Here is a 25,149-nt window from a genome sequence, read left to right as displayed (position 1 = left end):
GAAAACAAAATGCAAGCGAACAATAATAACAACAAAAGTGAAAATATTATTTGTCATCCATACTCAGTCACCACAGTCCTCTCTGTGGGTACATTTAGCTCCTTTCATCCCAAGATCTTTAGAACTAATCTGAATCATTTCACTGTTGAACAGAGCCATGTCCATCAGAATTAATCACTGTATAATGTTCTCAATGTGTACAATGTTCTCTTGGTTCTACTCATTTCACTTAGCATCAGTTCATGTAAATCTCTCCAGGTCTTTTTGAAATCACTCTCTTGATCATTTCTTATAAAACAATGATATTCCATAATATTCATATACTACAACTTATTTAACCATTCTCCAGCTGATGGGCATCCAATCAATTTTCAGTTCCTTGCCTACAAAAAGGGCTGCTATGAACATTTTTGCACATGTGGATCCTTTTCCCTTTTTTATAACTTCTTTGGGATATAGTCCCAGAAGAGACACAGCTGGATCAGGAGGTATGCACAATTCGATAGTCTTTTGGGCATAGTTCCATATTGATCTCCAGAATAGCTGAATTAATTCACAACTCCACCAACAATGTATTAGTGTCCCAGTTTTCCCACATTCCCTCCAACATTCATCATTATCTTTTTCTGTCATCTTAGCCAATCTGAGAGGTGTGTAGTGGTATCTCAGAGTTTACCTGGAGTTTTAATGAACAGAGAGAATTTCCATACATACAGCAATGCTTTCAAAAGTGATTCTATATTAAATCCTAAATCTCCATTTCATGTTTCTTATTCATGTTTGTTGGCATTAAGATTCAAATGAATTCTAAATATTACTTTCAAAACTATTCTGCATATCTGTACTTTCTTTAGAACTTCTCCATTTGTAAAACTGTTTCCATGGTCGTCTTTTTTGGGTGTCATTCTTGATAGCCTTTTTCCCTTTATAATGTGCCCTCACTACTACTACTACCACACACATATTTCATTAACTGGAAGAAAAAAAATGTGAAACAAGATCGTGTTCAAAAACTATGTCTGTTTACCTTGTTAATTTGGATTTAGTTGCTCAAAGTTGTTCTTAAATATGTTCATTTTTTCTGCTCACCTCACTCTTCAAATTCATACAAATCTTTCCATATTTTTCTAAGATCACTGAGCTCATCATTTCTTGTAGCACAGTAGTATTCCAACACAATTATATACTACAACTTATTCAATCATTCTCCAACAGAAGGGTCTGTCTGCAACTTCCAGGTCATTCAGATCTGCTTGAACATTTTAGAACATGTAGTTCTTTTCCTTTTTCCTTAATCATCTCTAGAAATCATCTACTAGTGGTTTATTAATGAATCAAAGGGTATAGGCAGTTTAATAGCTCTTTGGGTATAATTCCACATTACTTTCAAAAATGGTTGGATCAGTTTACAATTCCACCAACAATGAATTCACATCTCGATTTTTCCATATCTTCTTCAACATTTCTCTCTTTCCCCTTCAACCATTTTAACCAATCTTGTAGTTGTAAAGCGATACCTTTAGATTGTTTCAATTTGCAATTTTCTAATCAATGATTTTGAGCATTTTTCATATCACTATAAATTGCTTTGAATTCTTCTTTGGAAAACTTCCTATTTATGTTCTTTGACCCTTTATCATCAATTAAGGAATGACTCGCATTCATATAGATTTAACAAAATTCATTATATATTTGAGATATGAGACATTTATCTGAAAAATTGTCTACTAATTACCCTCAAAAAAATTTCTGCTTTCCTTCTGAACTTGGCTACATTTTTATTGTTTGTACAGAATCATTTTAATTTAATGTAATCAAAATTTTTCATTCTACATCTAATTTTGCTCTCTATCTCTTACTTGTAGAGAACTTTATTCTCTATCTCTTGCCTATCCATAGGTCTGATAAGTAATATGTTTCATGTTCTTTTAATTTTCTTGTAATATCTCTTTATATCTAAGTCATATGTCCATATCTTAGTAAATGATATTAGATATTTACTTAAGCCCAGTTTCTACCTTATTACTTTCCAGTTTTTTCCGACAATTTTTATAATATAATAAATTCTTACCCCCAAATCTTAAGTCTTTATATTTGTCAAATAAAAGTTATTATATTTATTTGTTTCGTAAAGTATAAGTTTACTTCATTCCATTGATCTACCATTCTATATCTTAGCCAATACCAAATAGTTTTGATAATTATAACCTTATAATTTAGATTAAAATCTGGTACTACTAAACCTCTTTCCTTTACATTTTTCATTAGTTCCTTTGAAGTTCTTGACTTATTTAAAATTAATTTTGTCATTTTTTTCTCATTCAGTAAAATAATTTTTGGTAATTTAATTGGGATAGTATTAAATATATAAATTAGTTTAGGTAAAATTGTCATTGTATTTTGTTGGCTTTGCCTACCCATAAACAATTAATATTTCTCCAATTATTTAAATTTGATTTTATTTGCATTAAAAAGTTTTTTTTAATAATATGGTTATATTATTTCTGGCTTTGTTTTGGCAGGTGCATGCCCATGCATTTTATCTTGTCTGGAATTATTTTGAATGGATTTTTTTTTAACTTTAAAGTTTCTTCACAACTCTTATTTCTAACTACCTCCTAGATATTTCCAACTAGATATGCTATTAAGCGCTTCAAAATCAATGTGTCTAAAACTGAATTCATTATCTTCTTCCTTTAAATTAACTCTGATTCATCTTTCTGTTAATAATGTCACCACTCAGGATGAAAATCTCTGAGCCATCTTTAACACTCCTCTCTTTCTTACCCTATTATAACATCCAATCACTTGCCAAATTTTATGGAATTTCTTTTGTCTATACTTTTCACTCTATCTCTTCATTCCTGCCCCATCTCCCACATTGTCTTAGTTTAGTTCTTTATTACCTGGACTTTTGCTACGTCCTTCTCTCAGTCTTGACTTTTCTTTCTGCAACCCTTCAATGCATACTTTGCAGAGTTGCTATTATCATTCAAATGGAATTACCATGTCACTCCAATGACAAAAAAGTTTTTAAAGGTTCTTGAATGCTTTAGGAAAAAATACAAATTCTTCATCCCACTGGGCCGAAGGTCAGAAAGCCTCATCTTCCTTTTTAGTTCAAATTGGATTTGCTAGTTATATGACCTTAAGCAAGTCATATAATCCTGTTTGCCTCAATTTCTTCATGTGTAAAATCACCTGGAGAAAGAACAAATCACGCCAGTATCAAACAAACAAACAAGTAAATAAACAAAATACAAATGGAGTGTCACAAAGAGACAGACATCACTGAAAATGAATGAAGAACAATTAAAAGTCTTCAATAATCTATTTCTAATTTACCTTTCTATCCTTATTTTATCTTTCTATCCTTCAAGTACTTTTGGCCTATATGGGCTATTAACTATACCCTATTCTTGGCTATCTGGCTGTTTCTTGATACTCCTATTTCTCTACCAATTAAAATCAACTTCCTTGAATTTCTTTGACAAAGAGACCTAACTGAGTTTCAATTGATAAATGATGGACAAAAGCAGCTACACCCAAAGAAAGAACACTGGGAAACGAATGTGAACTATCTGCATTTTTGTTTTTCTTCCCGGGTTATTTATACCTTCTGAATCCAATTCTCCCTGTGCAACAAGAGAACTGTTCAGTTCTGCAAACATATATTGTATCTAGGATAAACTGCAACATATCCAACATATAAAGGACTGCTTGCCATCTAGGGGAGGGGGTGGAGAGAGGGAGGGGAAAAAAAATCGGAACAGAAATGAGTGCAAGGGATAATGTTGTAAAAAAAATTACCTTGGCATGGATTCTGTCAATATAAAGTAATTATTAAATAAAAATTTAAAAAAATAATAAAATAAAATAAACTTCCTTTATGGCCCGATTCAGAGTCTACCTCCTCTATAAAGTCCTCCATATCTATCTTTTCCTTCTAAAATCATCTTTTTCTTCTCTTTCTCCTTCAACTTTCTTATTTTGTCTCTTTACTTCCTGTTTTTTCTCTCATTCTATGCTATAATTTTCATTTATGTATAACAAAGTACTATGGAAAGAATAATGCATTTAGAGTCAAGTGGCTTCAATTCAATCCTGTCACTATTATTGACTCTTTGTATAATTTGAACCAAGTCATTTTACCTATGTAGGACTTGGTTTTTTTTTTTTTAATCTATAAAATGACTTAATCCCCTTAAGATCCTTTATATCTCTAAATCTGTATTCTTATAAGCTTACATGTGTCCCTAACAAACACATTAAATTATAAGGTATGATGGTAAGAACTGTCATTTTTTTCTATCTCTCTATATCACCAATATTAGAGGAGTATCTTCTCCACTAGACAATAGAACTAAATATGTTGAACTGCATAAAAGTGAATACAAGGGAATTCATGAATAATGATAGAACTTCTGGACCCCCTCAACTTATAACCAAAGAAATACTTGAAAATACTCTGATAATATGTAAGGGTAGCCTTAATGAAGCTAATTCTCACCATGCCTCAGTTTCCCAAGGCTATCTTTCTTCAAATAGACACAGTATAATTTGATCAGTGTTATTAAATCTCTTTCAGAATACAACCATTAGACAAAGCCTGAGTGCTGTTATTATTTTAAACAATCAATATACTTGAAAGGAAATTTAGACTAAGGAAAAATCCAGGAAATGTCAGATCTTTAACCCTCACTTCAGTTATAAAGAAGTTATTAAACTCAGTGACTAGAGCCAATATTACTAACCATTTCAGAAATGCATAATTTAGTAAGGAATCATCATGATGTATTTATAAGGGGAAAATTATGCCTCACAAATGTGGACCTTGCCTTTGTTCTGAGAACAGCAAAGAATCAGTCATAGGTAGTAGAGAGAGGTCATAGATAATTTATCTGGATTTTAGAGAAGCTTTGTTACTGTTCCACATAAAAGATTGATTTATAGAGTCAGAAGACCTAAGATAACAGCAAATGCAAAGGAATAGAGCAAAAGAATACAAATTGAAGAGACTAATTCTATTGGCTGCTAATAAGTCAAATAATTAGATATACAGACATTTTAGGCAATGGGAACAAAGTCCAAAACTAATCACAAGAAGCTACACACAATTGACAATGAAGCCTGGGAAAATATATGGGATGATTGCCTCTAATTTAGGCAAATCAACTTCATGGTGTTTATCAGCAGTAAGTAAAAGGAAAACAATAACTGAGATGGCCATATGTGGTATCAATCAGTAGAATGTATTCAGGCATTATGTAAGGGTGAAGATAATATATTTGAGAATACCATTGTAATGTTCAGGCTAGCTTTCTGGAGGTCCTTCAGACAGATACTGGTCTCAGCAGGATAGACACCACGAGAATGGTTTTAAGAATAGAATCTAGATTCTTTATTCTTGATCTTAGTGCAGGAGGCATGAGAGTCACCACGAGGCTGGTCAAAGATAAAATGTCTATCTTCCCAGTCCTTCTTAGCCCTTATATACCTTATTGTAATTACATCATTACAGTATATTGAGTATGTATGAACTAAAGAACCATTACATCACCATACTAAGTATATATGTGAACTAGAGAACCCTGATTTCATCAATTCCACTGAGTTAACATCTTGTTTCAAGTATATGGGCCCTCTACATGCCATGAAGACTATATAATGGGGCTCTGTACACCATAGTGTTACCAATTACACAGTAGGGGAGCTTGAGATAAACCGGCAAATAATGAAAATCTAGAAGTATGGAGGGGAGAAAGTAGTGAGAATTAAAGGGAGAATTGATTTAACTTGCATTTCTCTAATTAGTAGTAATTTAGGTGGGAATAAGAAGGAAAGAAAATACATTTCTATTCAATTGTTTTAACTCAAAAAAAAAAAAAAAGCAAAGGGATAAGAATAGATGAAATTAAGTATGTATGAATTTTTGAAGGGTTGCCATGTGGGAAAAAGAATTTGGATATGATTTTCTCAGCTTTAGAAGGACCAATGGATAAAGTTACTACAAATTTGATTTCAATTAAACATAAAGAAAATAATATTAACAAAAGTGTGGGAAATTAAATGGAATGGATAATGAAGAGGTAATTTCATCAATACCAAAAGTCTTTAAATAGGCTAAGTGACTGCTTGTTGGAGATGTTGTAGACAGAATTTGTTGCTTAGAATAAATGACTTCAAAACTCTCTTTCAACCTGATATCCTATTATTTATTTTGTTTTCTCTATGCCTGTCTCCAGACTGGATTATGAACCACTCAAGGGCCAGCAGAGAAAGAATATAGCATGGTCAAGAGTGCAGTCAGGAAACCTTTTGTTCAAGCTTTGGAACAGTGAGGGAACAAATACATTAAATTTAGTGAGGGACCTTGGAATCAATTCCTACCTCTGCTAATTATTACTTGCATAATTTTTGGCAAATTACTTAACCTTGCTGGGACTGAGTTTCTTTATCTAATAAGTGAAGGGATTGGACTCAATGATTTCTAAGTTATAAATAATTGATATGACACATAGTTGCTGTGTATTCTTCTTGAGTTTCAGTCGTGTCTGGCTCTTCGTGACTTTCCTTCTCCAACTTGTTTTACAGGTGAGGAAAATGAGACAAGCAGGGTTAAGTGACTTGCCCAGAATCACCTGAGTAGTAAGTGTCTGAGAACAGATTTAAACTCAAGAAGATGAGTCTTTCTGATTCTAGGACAGACGTTTTATCTACTATGCCACCTAGCATCCATGCTAGTTATATATCTAGGAGCAAGCCATTCTCTAAGATTAAAGTTTCAGATTAGTTACTGAGATGATTGAAATAGCATTTACCAAATTGGGAGTTCCTGATGAATCACAAGACCACAAAAAAAAGGAAAAGGAAAAGGACCTTTTTGTCTTCCTAGAGCATAGCATACTGCTCTGTTTATTACAGGCAATGAAGGAATGTTTGTTGATAGTGGTGATATTAAAACTACATAATCGCTAACACTAAATAATTCAGGAATATAGAAGAATGAGTGAGGTTAAATACCATCTGCTCATGCCCAGCATAATTTAGTGCAGGGGAAGGGGAATGTCTCCAGTTACACCACAGGCACATAATCTTACAGAAAAAAAAAGAAGAAGAAAAAAAAAAAACTATAAAAGTATCAGGGAAAAGAGCATCTACCTTAGCATCCACTCTGGAGACTTTATGAATCACCACTGGACTGCCATCTCCTGGACTTCCTAAAGATAACACCACTTATACAGCCAAAATTGTCATCACACATTCTACACTAATTCCTATTCTGTGGGATCCCAGGGTTTTCACACAGATTCTAGTGTAAATGTTAAAGAAGTGGTTCTAAGGAACATTGTGAGAGGGCAGAGCTCACATTAAAGAATACAGGTATTGAAACTACAGGATGAATTTATTATGTCAATTTACTTATTCCAACGCTATTTACATTTTGTATCCTTATTTCTAATTATAAAATATAAAGGGCTGTGTCCCAATTTAAAGAACTTTTGGAATCAGTGAATAACTGGCAGAAAGATTTTTGGTTTTGTTAAGAGGAAGATTATGTGTTTGTGTATGTATGTATGTGAGTGTTTTGTTTTATTTTGTTTTGTTTTGGCATAGGGATCCTTCTCAGTGTTTTTGAAATAAAAACAATTCAACTCCACAAACACATAAAATGCTTACTATCAAGGCATTAAGCACATGGCTAGTAGCCCTCCAAGTAATTGTCAGGCTACTCATGATTCCAAAATTCCAACCCCCTGCTTCTTTTTTCAATTTGGATGGCATCAAAAGCAAAATATTTTTTTTTTTGCTTTGAACCAAAAATTTCTTTACTCTTTGGATCAGAATCTTTATGGTGAGCTCAGATTCTCTCTCTTAAATGGTTGGGAATACCACTTTAAAAATTTTAGAATGTTTTCAAGAATAAGAGAAATTATAATTTGCTTTTAATGAAAAGACCATTGACCTGGTAGTCAGCGAACCTGTGTTTTAACTAGCTGTGTCCAACCTAAATTTTCTTTCTAAATTCTTTGAATCTATGACAATTAGAATGGTAAGATTTAGTGCAGTGTGGACAACAGGGATATGACCATATTCTCAATTGTTCTTCTAAGTTTCATGAAATGACATGGATCAAATAATTGCTTTTAAGATAACTACTGAAAGGATCTTAAATGTTTCATACTTATTCTGCCTTTTCAGTGCATCCATGATCTAACCAACATGCTAAAGGCCTTCACTTGGTCATATTTCATGGATAACAGCACAGCACACAAGTCATTCATCACTTTTGATATATGACAAGTCTACTTTCTTTTCTGGTCATACATGTCCTTGAGGATGCTTTTGATGCAGCTTCTTTCACACAAGACATTATTGGTAATAGGTTTATTTATACATACTGTGTATCTTTTCATTGCTCTTTGGGTCACTTGCAATTTTGATTCTCATAAGATCCTACAAAGTGTTCCATATGTCATACCTAGTCATCTCTAGAAGAATACTAGTGTTTAGAAAAAGATAGATTTCTGTGGGAATGAGCAACTTGCAAGCATTGAAAATGCTACAGTTTCTGAGCCAGTTCTTCCTTAAACTATTGTTTTAGGTCCAACTCACTATCCATCTAAAGCACTTCTACAAAATACTTATAATGAGAAGTTGACAGAGTGAGCTTACCCATTTAGCTTTATGTCACAATCTAGGCTTTTGACATTTTTGGTTTGTTTTTCTAATGTGGATGCCTAAGCCAGTCTCTGTCAGTGATTGTAGATTTCATTTTAGAGATTTTATAATGTTTTAGGACTCAAAATGAATGCAATGCCATCTGTGAAATGAGAATTTCACTATCAATAGGGATTTTTTTTGGTTGTCTGCTCAGGGTACTTTCCAACCTTAGGTGAGCTTGTGTGTCCCAATTTATGCTTTGCTTAATGTTACTATTCAGCCAATTATTGATTGATTATACTGGTAGTCCAAGCTGTCATAGAATTTTACATAATTTATATATATGGGAAAGTTTTTCTTTAAAAAAGAAAGAAAGAAAGAAAGTGCTTAATGCTGCAGTTGGTTCCACTGAGTCAATTTTTGAAATCAAGGGACAAAAAAAAAATACAAACAAAACCTAGGATCTTATATTCTCTAAATTCTTTAATTGTAGAATTATGGAAATACCTGCTGTAGTACCCAACAATTTGCAGAAGGCTTTCTGTTCCTTTTTGATGCTTTTGTCAAAGAAATCCTCAAAGAGCTTTTACATAGATTAGAAAATATGGAATATGGGTTAGTAATTGCCAAATAATTCCAGGTCACTTAAAAAATTTAAATGTCTTCTTTGAACAGTTTTACTTTTAATATCTTTGAGAAATCTTTAAAAATTATTCTTAAATAACTTTAAAATTGTATCTCCCCTAGCACTGATTTCTAACACCAAGATCAGGTACACCTACCTCATCTCCACAGTTTCATATTCTTAATAACTGCTTGCTCACACAGTGTCTTGAATATCAGTTAGTAGAATATAAGCATAGTAATTACAATATTGTTGTTGATGAGACTATATCACAATAGAAATGCTGACACAGCAGATCTGTTCTATTTAATGCCTATTTGCTATCCTATTTTCAGTTTCATCTACCAATGCTCTTAGAATAATCATGTTTAGCTGGATCTTATGCCAAACTTTCTGTAGGCTCATTTTCTCTTTAACTGTTTTTCACTGTTTTGTGTAATGATCCTGCTCATAAGCAGACCCACCTGCCTGCTTTCTTTGTAATGTTTTTTCAAATGAGTTTATGCTCTAAACTGTTACACACCATGGCTTCCTGGTCTCTATTCCTAACAAGGGATCATGTATTCTCTAAGTAATTATTGTATCCGTTCAGATTCCTCCTTGAAATAATAATAATAATGTTAACTGTCATTGAGTTCTGAGGTTTCAAAATTCTTTTCCATTTATTATCTCTTTTAAGTCTCACAACCAGTCTGTGAGACTAGTCCTGAAAGAATTGTTATCTACAATTTATAGATGAGAAAACTTACCCACTACACGTAAAATAACTTATACATGATAATAGAGTTAGTATGTTGTAAAATCAGAATTTGAACCCAAGCCTTTCCTTAAATTCAAGTCTAGCACTCATGTCACTATATGATTCTGTCTGACATCATTATAATGCAAATAACAACTTTTTTTACTAATTAAATCTCCTTGAGAAATCATTATAATCATAATCAATGTCTCCTTTGTCCATTTCCCATTTTTCAAGTTGATAACTTGTTTAAACAGGTCAGATTGTAGCTACTCTGATCACATGCAGTGTCTACTTATCTTTATCCTTTCTTTTAATTTAGTATTGATTTTTACCTTTGCTTTAGCCAGTGTAAGAGCTGATTGCACATAGATAGATGATTCTGAAATAAATGTTGGTGACTAGTCATTTCCTGTTTATTATTGTATGGTCAATTTGCTTTTCTATCTTCCTTCCCTTTTTTCCTTTTTTCATATTGTTTTCTTTTTTTCCTTCCTTCTTTTGTTCCAATGTTGATCAGAGCTCATCACCTACAGCATATTTCAACTCTCTTTTTGAAAAGACATATTCATGATCCTATACACAGGAAAGAAGCTTCAGAATTGTCTGCAGACTTTTGATCTCGTATTTCTTGATCCTGAACTGCAGTTTCCAAAACAGTTTTCAGATAACCCTTCCCTACACAAACCTTTTCAATTACATCACCAAGCACAAAGTAGATACTTATTTGGTGACTGAGTGACTGTGTTGACTTAGTTTGGAAGATTCTATTACATTCAATATCACATCTCAAATAAGATTATATATATGTGTGTATATATATATACTTCAAGATTAAATGTGGGTGAATATGCAACCATCATTACCAAAACTAACATCCCTACTCATCATCATTTTTTCTACTTTATTAAATATGACAGTGAAATTATTTTATTATAATTTTATTATAAATATATATTGTAATCTATAATTATAACAATCTATCATTATAATTATAATTTTGTTATAATTATTTTATGGTTATTTCCTTGCTTACACTTATCATAAGCACTGCAAGGTGAAAAGACCAAGTATCCTACGAAATAATGATTCTTGATGCCTATGTTATACAGCTACATTAGTACCTTTTTGTTTCTCCTTAGAAATACCTTTTTTTCCTTCTTATGTTATTTATAGAAAAGTATCAATATTCTTACAATTTTATTCAATTCCTCTACTAGCATATCAAACAATAGTCTCTACCTTGGTAAAGGTCACACGTTAAGATTATCGACAGTTAAAATACTGTTTGTAGATTAAGAACTATGAGATTTTTAGCATCCTCTATATTCTTTATTATCACCAAGGCACAGTCACTGAAAAAGCTGAAGGGGGGCATAAGGGAAAGATAGTCATTTTTTTCAATCTAGAACATACATTCCCATGACCCCTTAGAATCCAATCATCTGGAGATAAGTCCTTCTCACATATATATGCCGGCTATAAGAGAAAGAATACCAGGATTAACCTTAGAGTCTATCCAACTAATTAGGGCCTGTTAGAGTTTGTACTCTTTACAAAGTCTTTGATAATGAAGAATTATGACTCTATGATAAGGCATTTAAAGAGGACTTTATTTGATGGCTAAATTCCTACCAATAAGAATTCTGATGTTTTATCCTGCTATCGATCTATAATATGACTTTGTCTAAACCTGATTTTTGTATAGCAAGGTCTCCCCTGACCACTTCTAAATCTACAAACATTTTCAAATATGTAATTAAAAATTAACTTTAATTTTAAAAATATATTTTAAAATGCTCAGGGCAATCATTTAAAAAGCATCTCCAAAATCTTACCACAGACCCGAAACTATTTCCAACCCCACTTCTTATCTTCACTGCCAGACTTTCCAGAAAAATAGTTTAATTCCCTGTAAGTTCAATAGAAAACAGCAGTAAAAGAGAGTAGCCAAAATAAAAGGCCTAAACACAGTGTCCAAAGTAAGAAAGATTATTGTCCCATTATATAATACATGTCACACTATATCTGAAGCATTGTGTTCAATTCTGAGTACTAGGTTTTAGGAAAAATACACTGATAACATAGAGAATATTTCTGGATTATCATGTAATAAAAAAATATATTCTAGGGAAAAAAATGTTTTCTAGCCAGGTAGATCTAGGAACTCTAACTAGGAACTTTGGAACTTGCTGCAAATATACTTGGGGGTGAGAAGTCTAAGAAAGAATCACTCTGGTATGTGATTAAAGATCAGTTGAGGCAGATGTCTAAGTAACTAAGCAAATTGACAGAGTGAAGGCTAAGATATCTGATAGGACAATGTTATTTGTAAAAGGCTGAGTGGTTATTGAGTATGGCACTGGGGAACAAGATAAACGCTAGCTCTTCCTCCTTCTATGTGTTGGAAATGGGATGAGATAGTCCTTAGCTGTAAGGAGAAATCCAAGAGAAGTGAGTGATTAGAGGAAAGTTACATTTCATTGATCAGTATCAGATGGAATAAATGTGGGAGAAAGAGAACTAGGACCATAAGATCACATAGATTTTGAGCTGAAAGGGATCTTGAAAACCATCTGGCCTAAGTCTTTCATCCTATAGATGAAGAACCTAACACCCATAGAAGCAAAATTTCTTGCCGAAGATCACACAAGTAGAACATAGCAGGGCCCAGATGCAAATTGCAGTTTTACTGCCCCTCAACAGAGTAATATTCTCCTTGTTAACAGTGGAAAGGTTAGCAAAAGGAGGTTGAATAAGTTTACTATTGACTCACATGGATCATAGTGTCTGGTATGAGATTGCAAGCCACAGCTTTCCTCAACTGATCCTGTCCTGATCTTTTATATTTTTGTGAATAGAGAAAATAGGCCTATATGAGAAAATAGGTTTTAATTAATCTAATTTAAACAAATGCATCCAACTCAATTAGCCATTTAAAAAATCTGGAAACCTTTAAAATGTTTGTCAGTTATAATTTCTTAAAACTATACTATTTAAAATCCAACTACATATATTGAAAAATAATTCTTAAAAATTTATACCTTACCAACAACATAATGGTAATAGCTAGTATTTTCACAGAGCTCTTTAAAGTTTCTTTGATCACTGTCCGTTCATAAGGAAACTCTCATTTAGTTAGGGTTAAGCTAGATGATCTCTATGATACATTCTAATTCTGAGATTCTGTAGTCCCTAATGAGTCTTCAGACTGAAGAGAGAGAATAGTGGAACAAATGATGGCAGTAAAGGGAGACTTTCAATAAAGTGAAGAGAGAAAAGAAAGATGCTCACATGAACAATATTTCAGAACTGGAAGAGGAGAACTCACAGTCACCTAGTCCAATTCACCCTGAAAAGGAGCACCCATTATAACAAATCCCAAAAGGCAACATCACTTCCATTCAAAGATGTCCAGGTAAAGGAAATCTATTGTCTTCTGAAGCGGCTTGTTCCATTTTTGTAGAGTTCTGATTGTGAGGAAGTTTTCCCCTTAAAGCCCAAAATTGATGTTTTGTAGTATCCACTTGCCTAGTTCTTCCCTCTAAGACTAGAGAACAGTTATAATCCCTATTCCAAAAAAAAAAAAGTCACTCTTCATATACATGAAAACAACCACCCTGAGTCTTTTCTTCTCTAATTTAAACATGACCAATTTCTTTCAAAAAATTTCATATGAAATAAAATCAAGGCTCACTATGTGAGCTGCTCTCTCTAGAAAATATTTATCTTATCAATGTTTTTCCTTATATATGATACTCAGAATTTATCACAGTCCTTCAAATGTGGTCTAGTTAGGATAAGATGTAGCTATTTGATTATTTTTCATCTTTGTGACTCCATTTGGGATTTTCTTAGCAAAAATGCTAGAGTTTTTTGCTGTTTTCTTCTCCAGTTCATTTTACATATAAGGAAATTGAGACAAACAGGGTTAAGTGATTTGCCCAGGGTTAAGTGAGACCATATTTGAACTCAGAAAGTTGAGGCATTCTATACACTGCACCTCTTAGGTTGCCCTTTCAAAAGGAGATTAGGAGATATGTTATCAAATCCTTTCAAATTATCTAGGTAACATATGAAGTATTTTGATAGTGGAAGCCTCAGTTTCTCATCTATAAAATAAGCTAGAGAAGAAAATGGTAAACTACTTTATTGTCTTTTCCCGGAAAACTTCAAATAAGATCATAGGAAGTCAGCATAAATGTAACAACTGAATAACAAGGTAACATATAGCAGGCATTAACTAATTTTCCAGAACTGTCAAAATAGTCCAACATGACCTACTCTTCTTTAAAGCTATGCTGATAATCATAGTTTCCCTTTCACTTTGTTAATGACTTAATCTAGAAATTTCCCAGGAATTAAATTCAAGCTCACTAGCCTATATTTTATAAATGCTACATAGTACTATATATTGCTCTTTTCCATTTCCATAATAATTTTCCCTTTCTCTACATTCAAAATCATTAACAGTCAAACATCTATCATATCTACCAATTCTTTCAGAATCTACAAATGTAGTTAATCTGGGCCAAGTGACTTGATTTCATCAAACATGGCTAGGAATTATTTTACTATTCCCCCTCCATATTTCGGCTATCAATTCTCTTTTAATTATTTTATTCTGTCATTTCTAATGTGAAGATCAATGTTCACCGCAGAGAAAACAGAAACAAAGTAAAATCTGAGCAGCTTTGCCTTCCCTGTGGTCTATTACCACCACACCATCCATCACAAATGATATCACCTATTCTGTGATCTTCCAATCTAGCTAAGAAATAAACAAATATAAACACAATTTTGTGATCTCTAGCTTTCCTTTACCAACTTCCACTCACTCTAAGCTTTAGGAGTCCTGGCACTGTTTTTCAGGACACTGCTCCACTATTAGATTCATTCTCTCTGATTTGCCCTTGCTTCTATCTTCTATGAATATGTATGTGTAGTTTTTTTAGAATCTAATTTGATTGGTGAATTCTCTGTGCAAATACATCAGTCTCCTCAGACATGTCCCATTTTTTTTCCTTCTGCATCAGAATTATTTCCCTTTGTGGTATGACTTAAAATTTTCATTTTTGAGAGTTTCTCATTTCTCCTAGGTGGTCTTCCTCTGTAGCATTTTAGGCCATGGTATCTTCACTATTTTTTCTCTGAACAATTTAAAATCTGTTCTCCCAGAACAAGGAAGCATTTTAGACCATATCCAATTTCCCTCTTCTTTTTTGTCACAAACTTTTTAAGGGAGTAGTCACTTCTTTCCTTCTATATACAAAATAGCCATTATTTCTAACTCACAACCAGTTCTTCATTGTTTTAGTGAATCAGATCCAGAATAGAAGTTTTCTTTGTTGGTTCCTCTACATATTGAAAGATAAAATGATCTTTTATGCAAGTCAATACTCTATTATCTGTTCTCATTTAGATAACAGAGATCTTTAACAGATGTCTGGATAGAATACCCCAAAGTTACTATATTGTACCTCAGTTCCAGGTTTTTTATATTTCTTGAACTCTTCAACTATTTCTTCTTTTTTTTCCTCCCATTAATCTTTTACTCAGGTATTCTCTATACATCTTTTTCCTTCTAATTCTTATATTTTCTCACATTAATATTCCTTCTTGTTATATTATTGTTTTCATTATTCACTCCATCTCTTTGACCTGCCCTGTTTCCTTAAAATATAATCATGTAAAGAAGTATTTTAATCATGGGTCTCTGTACCCTGCCTCAATGATAATATTTGTAAAGCACTTAGCACAATACTTGATACATAGAAGGCACTTAATAAACGCTTATTCCTTCCCTTCCCCTTACTGCTGAGGTCATTGTTAACTCTGTCTATTAAAGTCAGAGTTTATTTTAATCTTGCTTGTCTTAATCTTGGATAAAAAGGAATTAAGGCTTTGAGGCAGGTCTGGTTGTGTTTTTGAAATTTCAAAATTCTATGCACTTTTGCAGATAGAATAGAAAGAAATAGTACAAGAGAAAGACCAAAGGGGTAAGAGAGACAATAAATAATGGAACAAGGAATTAGAAGTGAGAAGGGCTAAGACTGAAAACACCTACTTAACAAAGGCTAAAGAGTTGAAAGAGATCTTGGAGGCCATCTAGTCCAACATCCTTATCTTACAGATGAAGAACCTGAGAGCCAGGGAGGTAAGATGACTTACCCATGATCACAGAGGAATTACATACCAAAAGCAGGATCAGAACTCATACCCTCAAATTCAAGAGCCAGTGTTCTTCCCATTTTACCAGACTACCTTAATATAAAGAAAAATTAGTACACTGAGAAATGTGCTATAGTAAAAAGGCAAATTGGGATAATTCATTTTGGATGACATATTTTTTTTCTTTAGAATTTTATTGATGACTTCTGCTTTTTCATCATTTCCATTGTTAAATATATGCTTCTATCCAATAAACTTTCCCATGCACCAAAGAGAAGTTAGAACCGATTAATACATGAATCATGATTGAGACCATAGGTAGCATTACTCACCCATATTCTTCTACCTTTCCAGTGAAAGAAGAAATGTGTATTCTTTCATCTTCTCTTGGTTGGCAATCATTTCATAGTATAAAGTTTTATTTTATTGATTTGGGTCTTTTTTTTTACTTACATTGTTATAATCCTTTTAATACAGCTTTCCAGGTGTGGCATTCTTTGTTTTATATCAATTCATAAAAGTATTCTATGGCTCTCTAAATTTCTTATATTTATTCCATATGACACAGTAATATTCCATGATTATCATGTCCCATAATCTGTTTTACCATTCCTCAACTAATTGTTTCCAGGTCTTTGCTACCACAAAAGTGCTGATATGAATATTTCAGCATATATGGTACCTTTATTTCTGTCTTTGACCTCTCCATTAAATGCCTAGCAGTGGACTCCCTGGGGTTGAGGAATATAAACATTTCAATTATCTTTTTCCAATAATTCTAAATGTTTTTTTAGATTGGTTGGATCAATTCATTCACTATCTTATTAAGTATTATATCACTACAAATATATGTTTATGGTTTGGTTGAAAAATAAACATACCAAAAAGTAGAATAAAAGAGTAGAATAAAACTTTGATTATAAGCAATTGGATTTTGTGTTTAACTCAGTAAATGTTTAATCCCAGGCTGTCACAGTCTACAGCAATTTCTTTACCCATCACCACTGTCAGACCCTATGTGTTCAGGAAAGGAGATTCGTGTTATTATTAGCCTCAGAAAACATGAAGAAGAAGGCAAACACCTGAAAGAAAATAAAACTGTTGAGTTTATTCCAGAGTAAACACAAAGGATTTCTGAGCTATGAAGACAATTCCTGATGTACAGTAGGTAATTGGTTGTTGACTGACTGACTGATTGTTCCTCTCCATTAGCCCAGATAATTAAGAGTTGACTTTGTAGCAAATGTATTTATGAAATAGTTAAATACAGGTAGGTTCAGAAAATCTATTAGCCTGTAAGGATTTAGAGCCAAGCATGTCATTTCCACCAGCCATTCATATATCAACTGCTGTCAGTCATGATACCTCAGATGGCAGGAATCAAGCTTTTGTTAGCTGAAGATGAGTTGAAGATGAAATGACTTGCATTTGCAATTTTTAAGATTTTTTCCTCCCCATAACTACCCTTCTTCTCAGCCAACCTAATTTTTTCTAGTACTTTGCTAAAATCCTGAAAAATATGCCAGTGGCTACAACTTGTAACTTGTGTTACAAATACCCATTTCTCTTTCATTATTATATCTTCTAATCTTCAATAATTGAAAAGCATTGGTTAATATTTATTTTTCATTTCTTTTGGGAAAACTGAAGTAGAGCATGTAACAGAGCTCTGCTTACATTACTCCATGGGGGAGACAATCCATACCTGGTTGGAAGTTACAGTAGTAAGGAAATGAAGGAAGAACACTTGGACTTTATTTTGGTCATAGAAAACATAATGTGGCAGAATCAAAGATGATTCCAAAGTGTGGAGTCTAGGAAATTAAAAGATATGACCAAGAAAAATAAGGTTAAGAAGAAGATTAAAACATTAGTTCAATGCATAAGTAGATTCTTGAATATATCCTTTTCAGGACCATCCACACTTTCTTATCCTGAGGAGTTCTTGTTCATGTCATTCCAAAATCTTCCACAGTGGATCTAGCCAACATGCTAAATGTCTTGTTTTAGTTATTATATAAGAAACAAGTATTAGTGCTTTATTTGTCAATCTACAATACTTTTCTCTTGCTATGTAATCATTTCACCACCTTCTTGGATTCTATATTTCTGGAGTAATAGCCCAAAAGATAATACCTGCAGTATATCCCAAATGAAGTATGGATTTTTTCAGTTTTAGCAACCTGAAAACAATTATTTAGTGTTTGCTGTGGTCTTTAGGCGGAATGGGCTTTTCTTTGTCACATTACTAATCTAAGCATTTTTCTTCTCTTACATGTTTGGGAGGAAAGCTATTGCATTGTTGGAGTATAATAAATGAGACACCTCATTTAGGAATAAGTTAATTGCCCTGCTGTATTCTGCTTTGTTCTAAGCACATCTAGAACATTGTGGGAAGCTCTGAGAACTATATTTTACAAAAGGCAATACCAATTGGAGAATGTCCAGAGAAGGAAAATCAGGATAGGAGGCACTGTGAGTTCATATGTAAAATCTCCTATAGAAACTAGAGATTTTTGACCTGGATAAAAGAAAACTTGGGGGAGGGAAGAGTTGAGGGAGAATATGACAGCTATCTTAAATATCTGAAAAGCTATATTGTGAAATAAGGCTTAGATTTGTTCTATTTGGTTCCCAAAGGCAAAGTTGGGAGCAGTGAAACATCCATTGAGGTCTTCTCCAACTGATCTGTGAAGGAAATATGAAAGCAAAAACTTCAAATTTATTTTATTTTATTCATTAACTCAACTTTCCATTGATTCAAGACTATGTATGTGTTTTGAGTGATCATGAATCACATCTTTCAGATCCTTCTTCCTGTAGATTCTTTATAGGCACCGTAATCTGGGGCTTAAAAGCCTCCACCAACTTTACATCAGAGAAGAATTCAGAAAACAGAGAAACAAGAAATGCTGCATGGACATGGCACAAGCTGCTTAACATAAGGGGTATCCCAAAACCACAGCCCAAGCATCCAAAACTAAAGTGCATGAATTGAGAGGAGAATATAACTTTTAGAATTTCAAAAATTTTTAAATTGCAATCTACTTCTACTCCTACATCTCTAAACTAGGTAAATGTTACAAGCTTATTTCTGAGATTAGTTTTTTCACTACCTTTTTAAATAACTACACTGGCCAATTTTTTTTTCTTCTCACTGCTCTTAGAGGATACTTCTACCCCTCTAAGAGAAAGGTGTGGACTGAAGAGGATGATCTAGAAAAATGCCATTTCTACTTTTGGTTGTCCTGTGAATTCTAAATAATTGAGCTCAATTTACTCATGTGTAGATAGATGTGTGAAATGAGGTGCAAGAGACAAATAACTCTGATACTCAATACACTTTGATTATCAGGATTATTATAAGATTTTCTGATTTTGGTTTGTTTGTTTGCTTGTTTTCTGAGTGAAAAAAATTTCATTCCCAAACTGAGTGATTCATTTATATATTAAGAGACTGCTCATTCCATCATTTACAGTTCTAAGCATGAACAAAAAAAAGGATTAAAGGGAAGAGCAGAAGTAATGTAAACACACCCTTAGTTAACTGAAAGTGTTAACGCCAACAAGCCTTACTTCACAAACATGCCAATAAACAAAACTTGTTTTATACTTGACATAATAAAAAAGATTTAACACTTGAATTTGGCACATGGTTTGACTGAACCAAACTCTAAAAAAAAATGGATTTAAACATAGAATTCATTTCCCCCCCATATTATTAAAAATAATTTTCAGAGGGGAAAAGATCAATAAATGGTCATTGGGAGTTATGATTTTTTTTAAAGTACAATCTTGTAATTTAATCAAAATAGGTGACTCACATTATTAAAAACTTCCTCTACCTGGGATCTGTAAGTGACTTATAGTCTTGGAGCTGACTGGAATACTAAGAGATTAAGTGACTTATCTGTGGTCATATAGCCAGTATATGGCAAGTCCTGATATGGGCTTATCCTGGTTCTAAAGATGCCTTTCAAATCACCAATTATGCTACTTTGACCTCTAAGCATAGTGGACACTGAATAAACATTTTGTTGAATTGAATTGAACTGTGTAATGTTTAGTGATCATGATGGTTTTAAGAATATTGTTTCATTATACAAATTTTCAGGTTAAAATAGTAGGATTTTGTTTGAGTCCTGGAATCTGAATTTTAAAAAAGAAAGAAAGAAAGAAACCAGTTTCCCAAATAGTTTTTGAGGAAGTGAATGAATTTGTGAACCTAATAATTCTATCTTCTCATAAAGATTTTCTTGAGATGAAAATACAACCATGAATGACATCCTATTATTTTAGTGCAATTTGTTTTCACTCTGGAACTATACTATTCTCCATAGGTATTTGTTTCCTGAGCATTCACTTTCTTACCTGTCCCCTTCCCACCTGATTTTGTAATGCTTGTGGGATCCATATTAAACCTGGTTTATCTCCTAAAATTTCTCTATAGAACTTTCTTTGCTTTACTGTGTATCATGAAAAATCATGTCTCAGTAACATCAAATTTGTGATGACTGTATAGGTCTGGTACCCTTTGAATTCACCTAAGAATTCATGATGGTAGTGAACAGAAATAGTAGAATATATCTTTGGGTAGTTCCTTAAAAATGTGTCTTTCCCTCAGCCATGTAGAGAAGAATTTCCATTGAGACAAACTACTCGGAAACCATTATACTTTATACTCATTTCAGATCTGGTAAGGAATAAAATCCATAGGCTCTTAAAAAGTTTAGTAATGTGGTTATTATAAATCTAATTAAGTTGCAAAAAAAGAAAAAAGTTATTTTTGAAATTTAAGAAAAAGTAAAATTTCATATCTAAAATATTTACAATATTTGCTGGTTTATTGTAAGATTAATAACAGAAATTAATGGTGCATAGCAAATATTAAAAATAGCTTGGTGTTCATTAGAGTAATCTATTATCATAATGTCTGCCATTTAAACCTAACTGCAAATGGGGCTTAAAGGTCCTAGAATTATGATAAACAGTGTTTGACTTGTAGTTTCTTTTCTGACCATGCAAATATAACTACCATTCAACTTCTAGCTTTTTTTCCTTTTCCTTTCCTTTTTTTTCTTTTTTAATTTTTTTGCAGAAGATCATCAAATGAATTGTCACAATACTCGAATAATGCAAGACACAGAAAAAGACGATAACAATAATGATGAGTATGATAATTACGATGAACTCGTGGCCAAGTCATTGTTAAATCTGGGCAAAATTGCTGAGGATGCAGCATACCGAGCCAGGACTGAATCAGAAATGAACAGCAATACATCCAATAGTCTGGAAGACGATAGTGACAAAAATGAAAACATGGGTCGAAAAACTGAGCTGAGTTTAGACTTAGACAGTGATGTTGTTAGGGAAACTGTGGACTCCCTTAAATTACTAGCACAAGGACATGGTGTAGTGCTTTCGGAGAACATTAATGACAGAAATTATACGGACAATATATCACAGCAAGATAACAGAAACATGAACTTTGTAATGCTAGGGAAACCTATGAACAATGGACTTATGGAAAAAATGGTAGAGGAGAGTGATGAAGAAGTATGTCTCAGCAGTTTAGAGTGCTTGAGAAACCAATGTTTTGATCTTGCTAGGAAACTCAGTGAAACAAACCCACAGGAAAGAAATCAACAGCAAAACATGAACATCCGTCAACATGTCAGACAAGAAGATGACTTCCCAGGAAGAACACCGGATAGGAATTATTCTGACATGATGAACTTAATGAGGCTTGAAGAACAGTTAAGCCCCAGATCTAGAACTTTTGCTAGCTGTGCAAAAGAGGATGGGTGTCATGAAAGAGATGATGACACCACCTCTGTTAATTCAGACAGGTCTGAAGAAGTATTTGATATGACCAAGGGTAATTTAACCCTTCTTGAAAAAGCTATTGCTTTGGAAACTGAGAGAGCAAAAGCCATGAGGGAAAAAATGGCAATGGAAGCTGGCAGAAGGGATAATATGAGGTCATTTGAAGAGCAGCCGCCAAGACAACTTCCTGGGGAGGAGAGAAAGCCTAAAACCAGTGACAGCCATGTCAAAAAGCCATACTATGGTAAAGGTAAAATTTTATCTAACATATGTTGTCTCATGATGACGTGAGCAAAAATAAAATGCTTTCTTTATAGTTTAACATGGACATGCATTACAGTAAGTTATAGATTTAATATTTATTCCTTTTATGTAGCCCTCAAATAGCTTATTGTGCTTGTGACTTAAAAGCAAATAAACTATTTTAAAAGAAATATATACAATATTCAATGTCATATACAAGTAAATGACAATATTTTTCCAGTGAAAAAAATAGTAATTCTTTGGAATATAGTGTTGAACTAAAGAGAATAAACTTAGGAGTGAAATTATGATAAAAAGAATCACATTCTCCATTTGATGGTAAGACTTTATGTAACAGTTAGTCAATCAGCTATGAAATGCATATTTTACAGATTGGATTGGATAGGTGGCATCATGATTTATAAAATTATCATCAATGACAGTTATTGATGAAGTCTCTCCCATTTAAAACGTTAAGTTCCCTGATAGAAATTGAACAGTATCAGAATGACCGATAACATAAGATAAGGGCAGTGACTGCACATTAATTATCTTAAGATACTAAGGTAATGGAAGCCATTTGCTATGCAAGGCATGGTGTGGCCTGGGCTAAGATCAATAGCAATTTCTTTCCTATATTCATTCCACTTCACTGATTCTATTCCATTGTGGAAACTGTTAAGGTGTTTTTATTAACTATAATCCAACCCTGCACACTAAAAAAATATGTGTAATGGGTTGTTTTTTATTGTGATTTCATTTATTTAAAAGAGAATATATGCATATGTGTACAGGGATAAATAGTTAATGTGCATATATTTATGTATGTGGGTGTGTGTTTTTAACACTTTGCAATTATATAGGTATTCTATAGGTGTGGTTTCAACTTGAATGATTTGTTTCATGTTTGCCCTGAAAGGTGTTGCTTTTTCTACCTTCAGGCATTTTAAAATGTAATTACAGTTAGCTTTACTTTGTCTCAGAAAAGCTAATTTGAGCATCTGGATTAGAAAGGTTATTGTTGAATTATTTTGAATCACAAAGTAAAAATTATTCAATTTTTTTCCCCAAGGGACATAGGTGTATATTCTCCTCTCAATGTATGCACATGATTCTGGTAATGCATGTCACCAAATGGTGATAAGTTGGGCATTCACAAGGCTGAGTCCCATTCAGTCTTTTACCCTTTAGAAAACCGACATCTAAATAACTTACCAGTTGACTATAGGGTTCTTAAAATATTGGCTGCATAGATTCTGACAGTTGTTTCAAGAAGGCTTTTCAATAAGTTTTTTTTTTTAACTTGGAAATTATTCTACTGTATAGGTGGTCATAAGTTGTACCATATGTTATGGGACTTAGCTTATTTTTTTAATAAAATCAAAAATTCTTCCTTGTAGAAGAATTAAGACTCAGATTTTACTGGGGGAGAGTTAAAGATTAAGCATTATATAATGTATATTTCAAATAAAACAAAGTACAATGCTACTATTATAAATAAATTATCCTGACATTCTATATTAGAAGCATTTAACTAAGAATTACAGAACCTTCTTCAGCCAAATAAAAATATAAAAGATGTTTTACAACTTACTGTATCTTGACTTGCATATAATTGCCCAATTAGACAAGTTCATCATGTGGTCATGTTTTAGTATTCTTGTTAATAAACATTATGGTTAAGAGTTTGTTGCCTTTGGTCAAAGTTATAGTAAGTGCTCTGACACCAGAGGGCAGAACTAAGAACTCTGGGGAAAGGTTGGAAGAGACAGGTTTAGGAACTTTTTTAAGGAAATACTTCACAGAAATTAGAGCTCAAGAAAGGGAATGGATTATTTTAGGAAGTAGAGAGTTCTCTCTCATTGAAGATTTTCATGGGGAAGTTGGATGACCACTTCTTGGGACAGTATGGAGGATATTCTTGGACAAGAGACTTCCATTCAGTTCTGAAATTCTGGGATTCTATTCCAAAAAATGGTCTGGTTTACTGTTTTACAAATCCTACGTTGCCTAGCTTCTTTGGTTTTCTGCTATTGTTGCTATTGTGGGCCCTTTAACAGCAGCAGCAGCACTCACAGAGTTGTACTGGGAGACATAGAACATAAATATCTTATCTCCCTGCTCTAAGCAGAAAAGGGACAGGAAATGTGATTTCTTTCCTCCTCAGAATTGCTAGACTGAAAAATAAACTCAGACTAACATGGAATTTTAAAATGATAGAGGAAGCCATGATTCCTCACCTTCCTTCAACCTCTTCAAATCCTTTCTCTCTGTTAGATTTTTAAAATAAATCTTTGTCAATCCGTTTCACTGTCTCCAAAGTTTCTTTTGAAGATACCCACAAGTATATGTTATATTCTTCAAAGAAAAGAAACCAATTCAAGCAGGGCATCTAGGATTAATTTCTATGCTAATTGGGAGGTAGTCTAAAGGGTTTTATGTTTTTGTTGTTCTTATGCTTGTATTTTTTAATAAAGATATGATAATTATTATTTTATCATCACCATCTAACAGATTCTCACAATTGTAGACAGTAGATTTTTTTAAAGTCTTTGTTTATAACTACATATTTGCTCTTTATTAAAGGCAAAATCTAGATCGTCATGGTACATAATTAATGTTACACTTGTATTACCTGTACTCTTGATTCATTTAACACAAATTTTTAAAGCTGTTAGAAGTTATCAAAATTAGAGTAACAAAGTTTTAATAACAGAATAGAAAAGGGGAGAAAACAAAACTGATATTAGAAGAGCTAACCAAATCTGACATGCAGACTTTTTTTATATAAGACACCAAGTTTATTTAGCATGAACTTGGGGAAAAATATAGGTGAAGGGAAAGGCAGATAGTGTTAATATATTGTGTAAAGCAAGGGGTG

At 33.0% G+C, this 25,149-nt stretch overlaps 1 protein-coding gene across 12 annotated transcripts in view; it reads left to right on the top strand.

Moving 5' to 3' along the window:
• The window catches only part of MYT1L (myelin transcription factor 1 like), a 692,774-nt gene that overhangs the window by 495,615 nt on the left and 172,010 nt on the right, over nucleotides 1-25,149 (top strand). For 9 of the 12 annotated variants that reach the window (XM_051976041.1, XM_051976033.1, XM_051976034.1 and 6 more), the window contains one exon: nucleotides 21,298-22,275. In XM_051976041.1, coding sequence (XP_051832001.1) covers nucleotides 21,298-22,275 — 978 coding nt within the window. The remainder of the gene's footprint in view (nucleotides 1-21,297; nucleotides 22,276-25,149) is intronic. The other 3 variants (XM_051976036.1, XM_051976039.1, XM_051976040.1) reach the window with 1 other exon arrangement.

Source organism: Antechinus flavipes, chromosome 2, assembly GCF_016432865.1.
Source record: "Antechinus flavipes isolate AdamAnt ecotype Samford, QLD, Australia chromosome 2, AdamAnt_v2, whole genome shotgun sequence".
In the NCBI taxonomy this organism is placed as follows: domain Eukaryota; kingdom Metazoa; phylum Chordata; class Mammalia; order Dasyuromorphia; family Dasyuridae; genus Antechinus; species Antechinus flavipes.
This window is presented reverse-complemented; position numbering and strand designations above follow the sequence as displayed.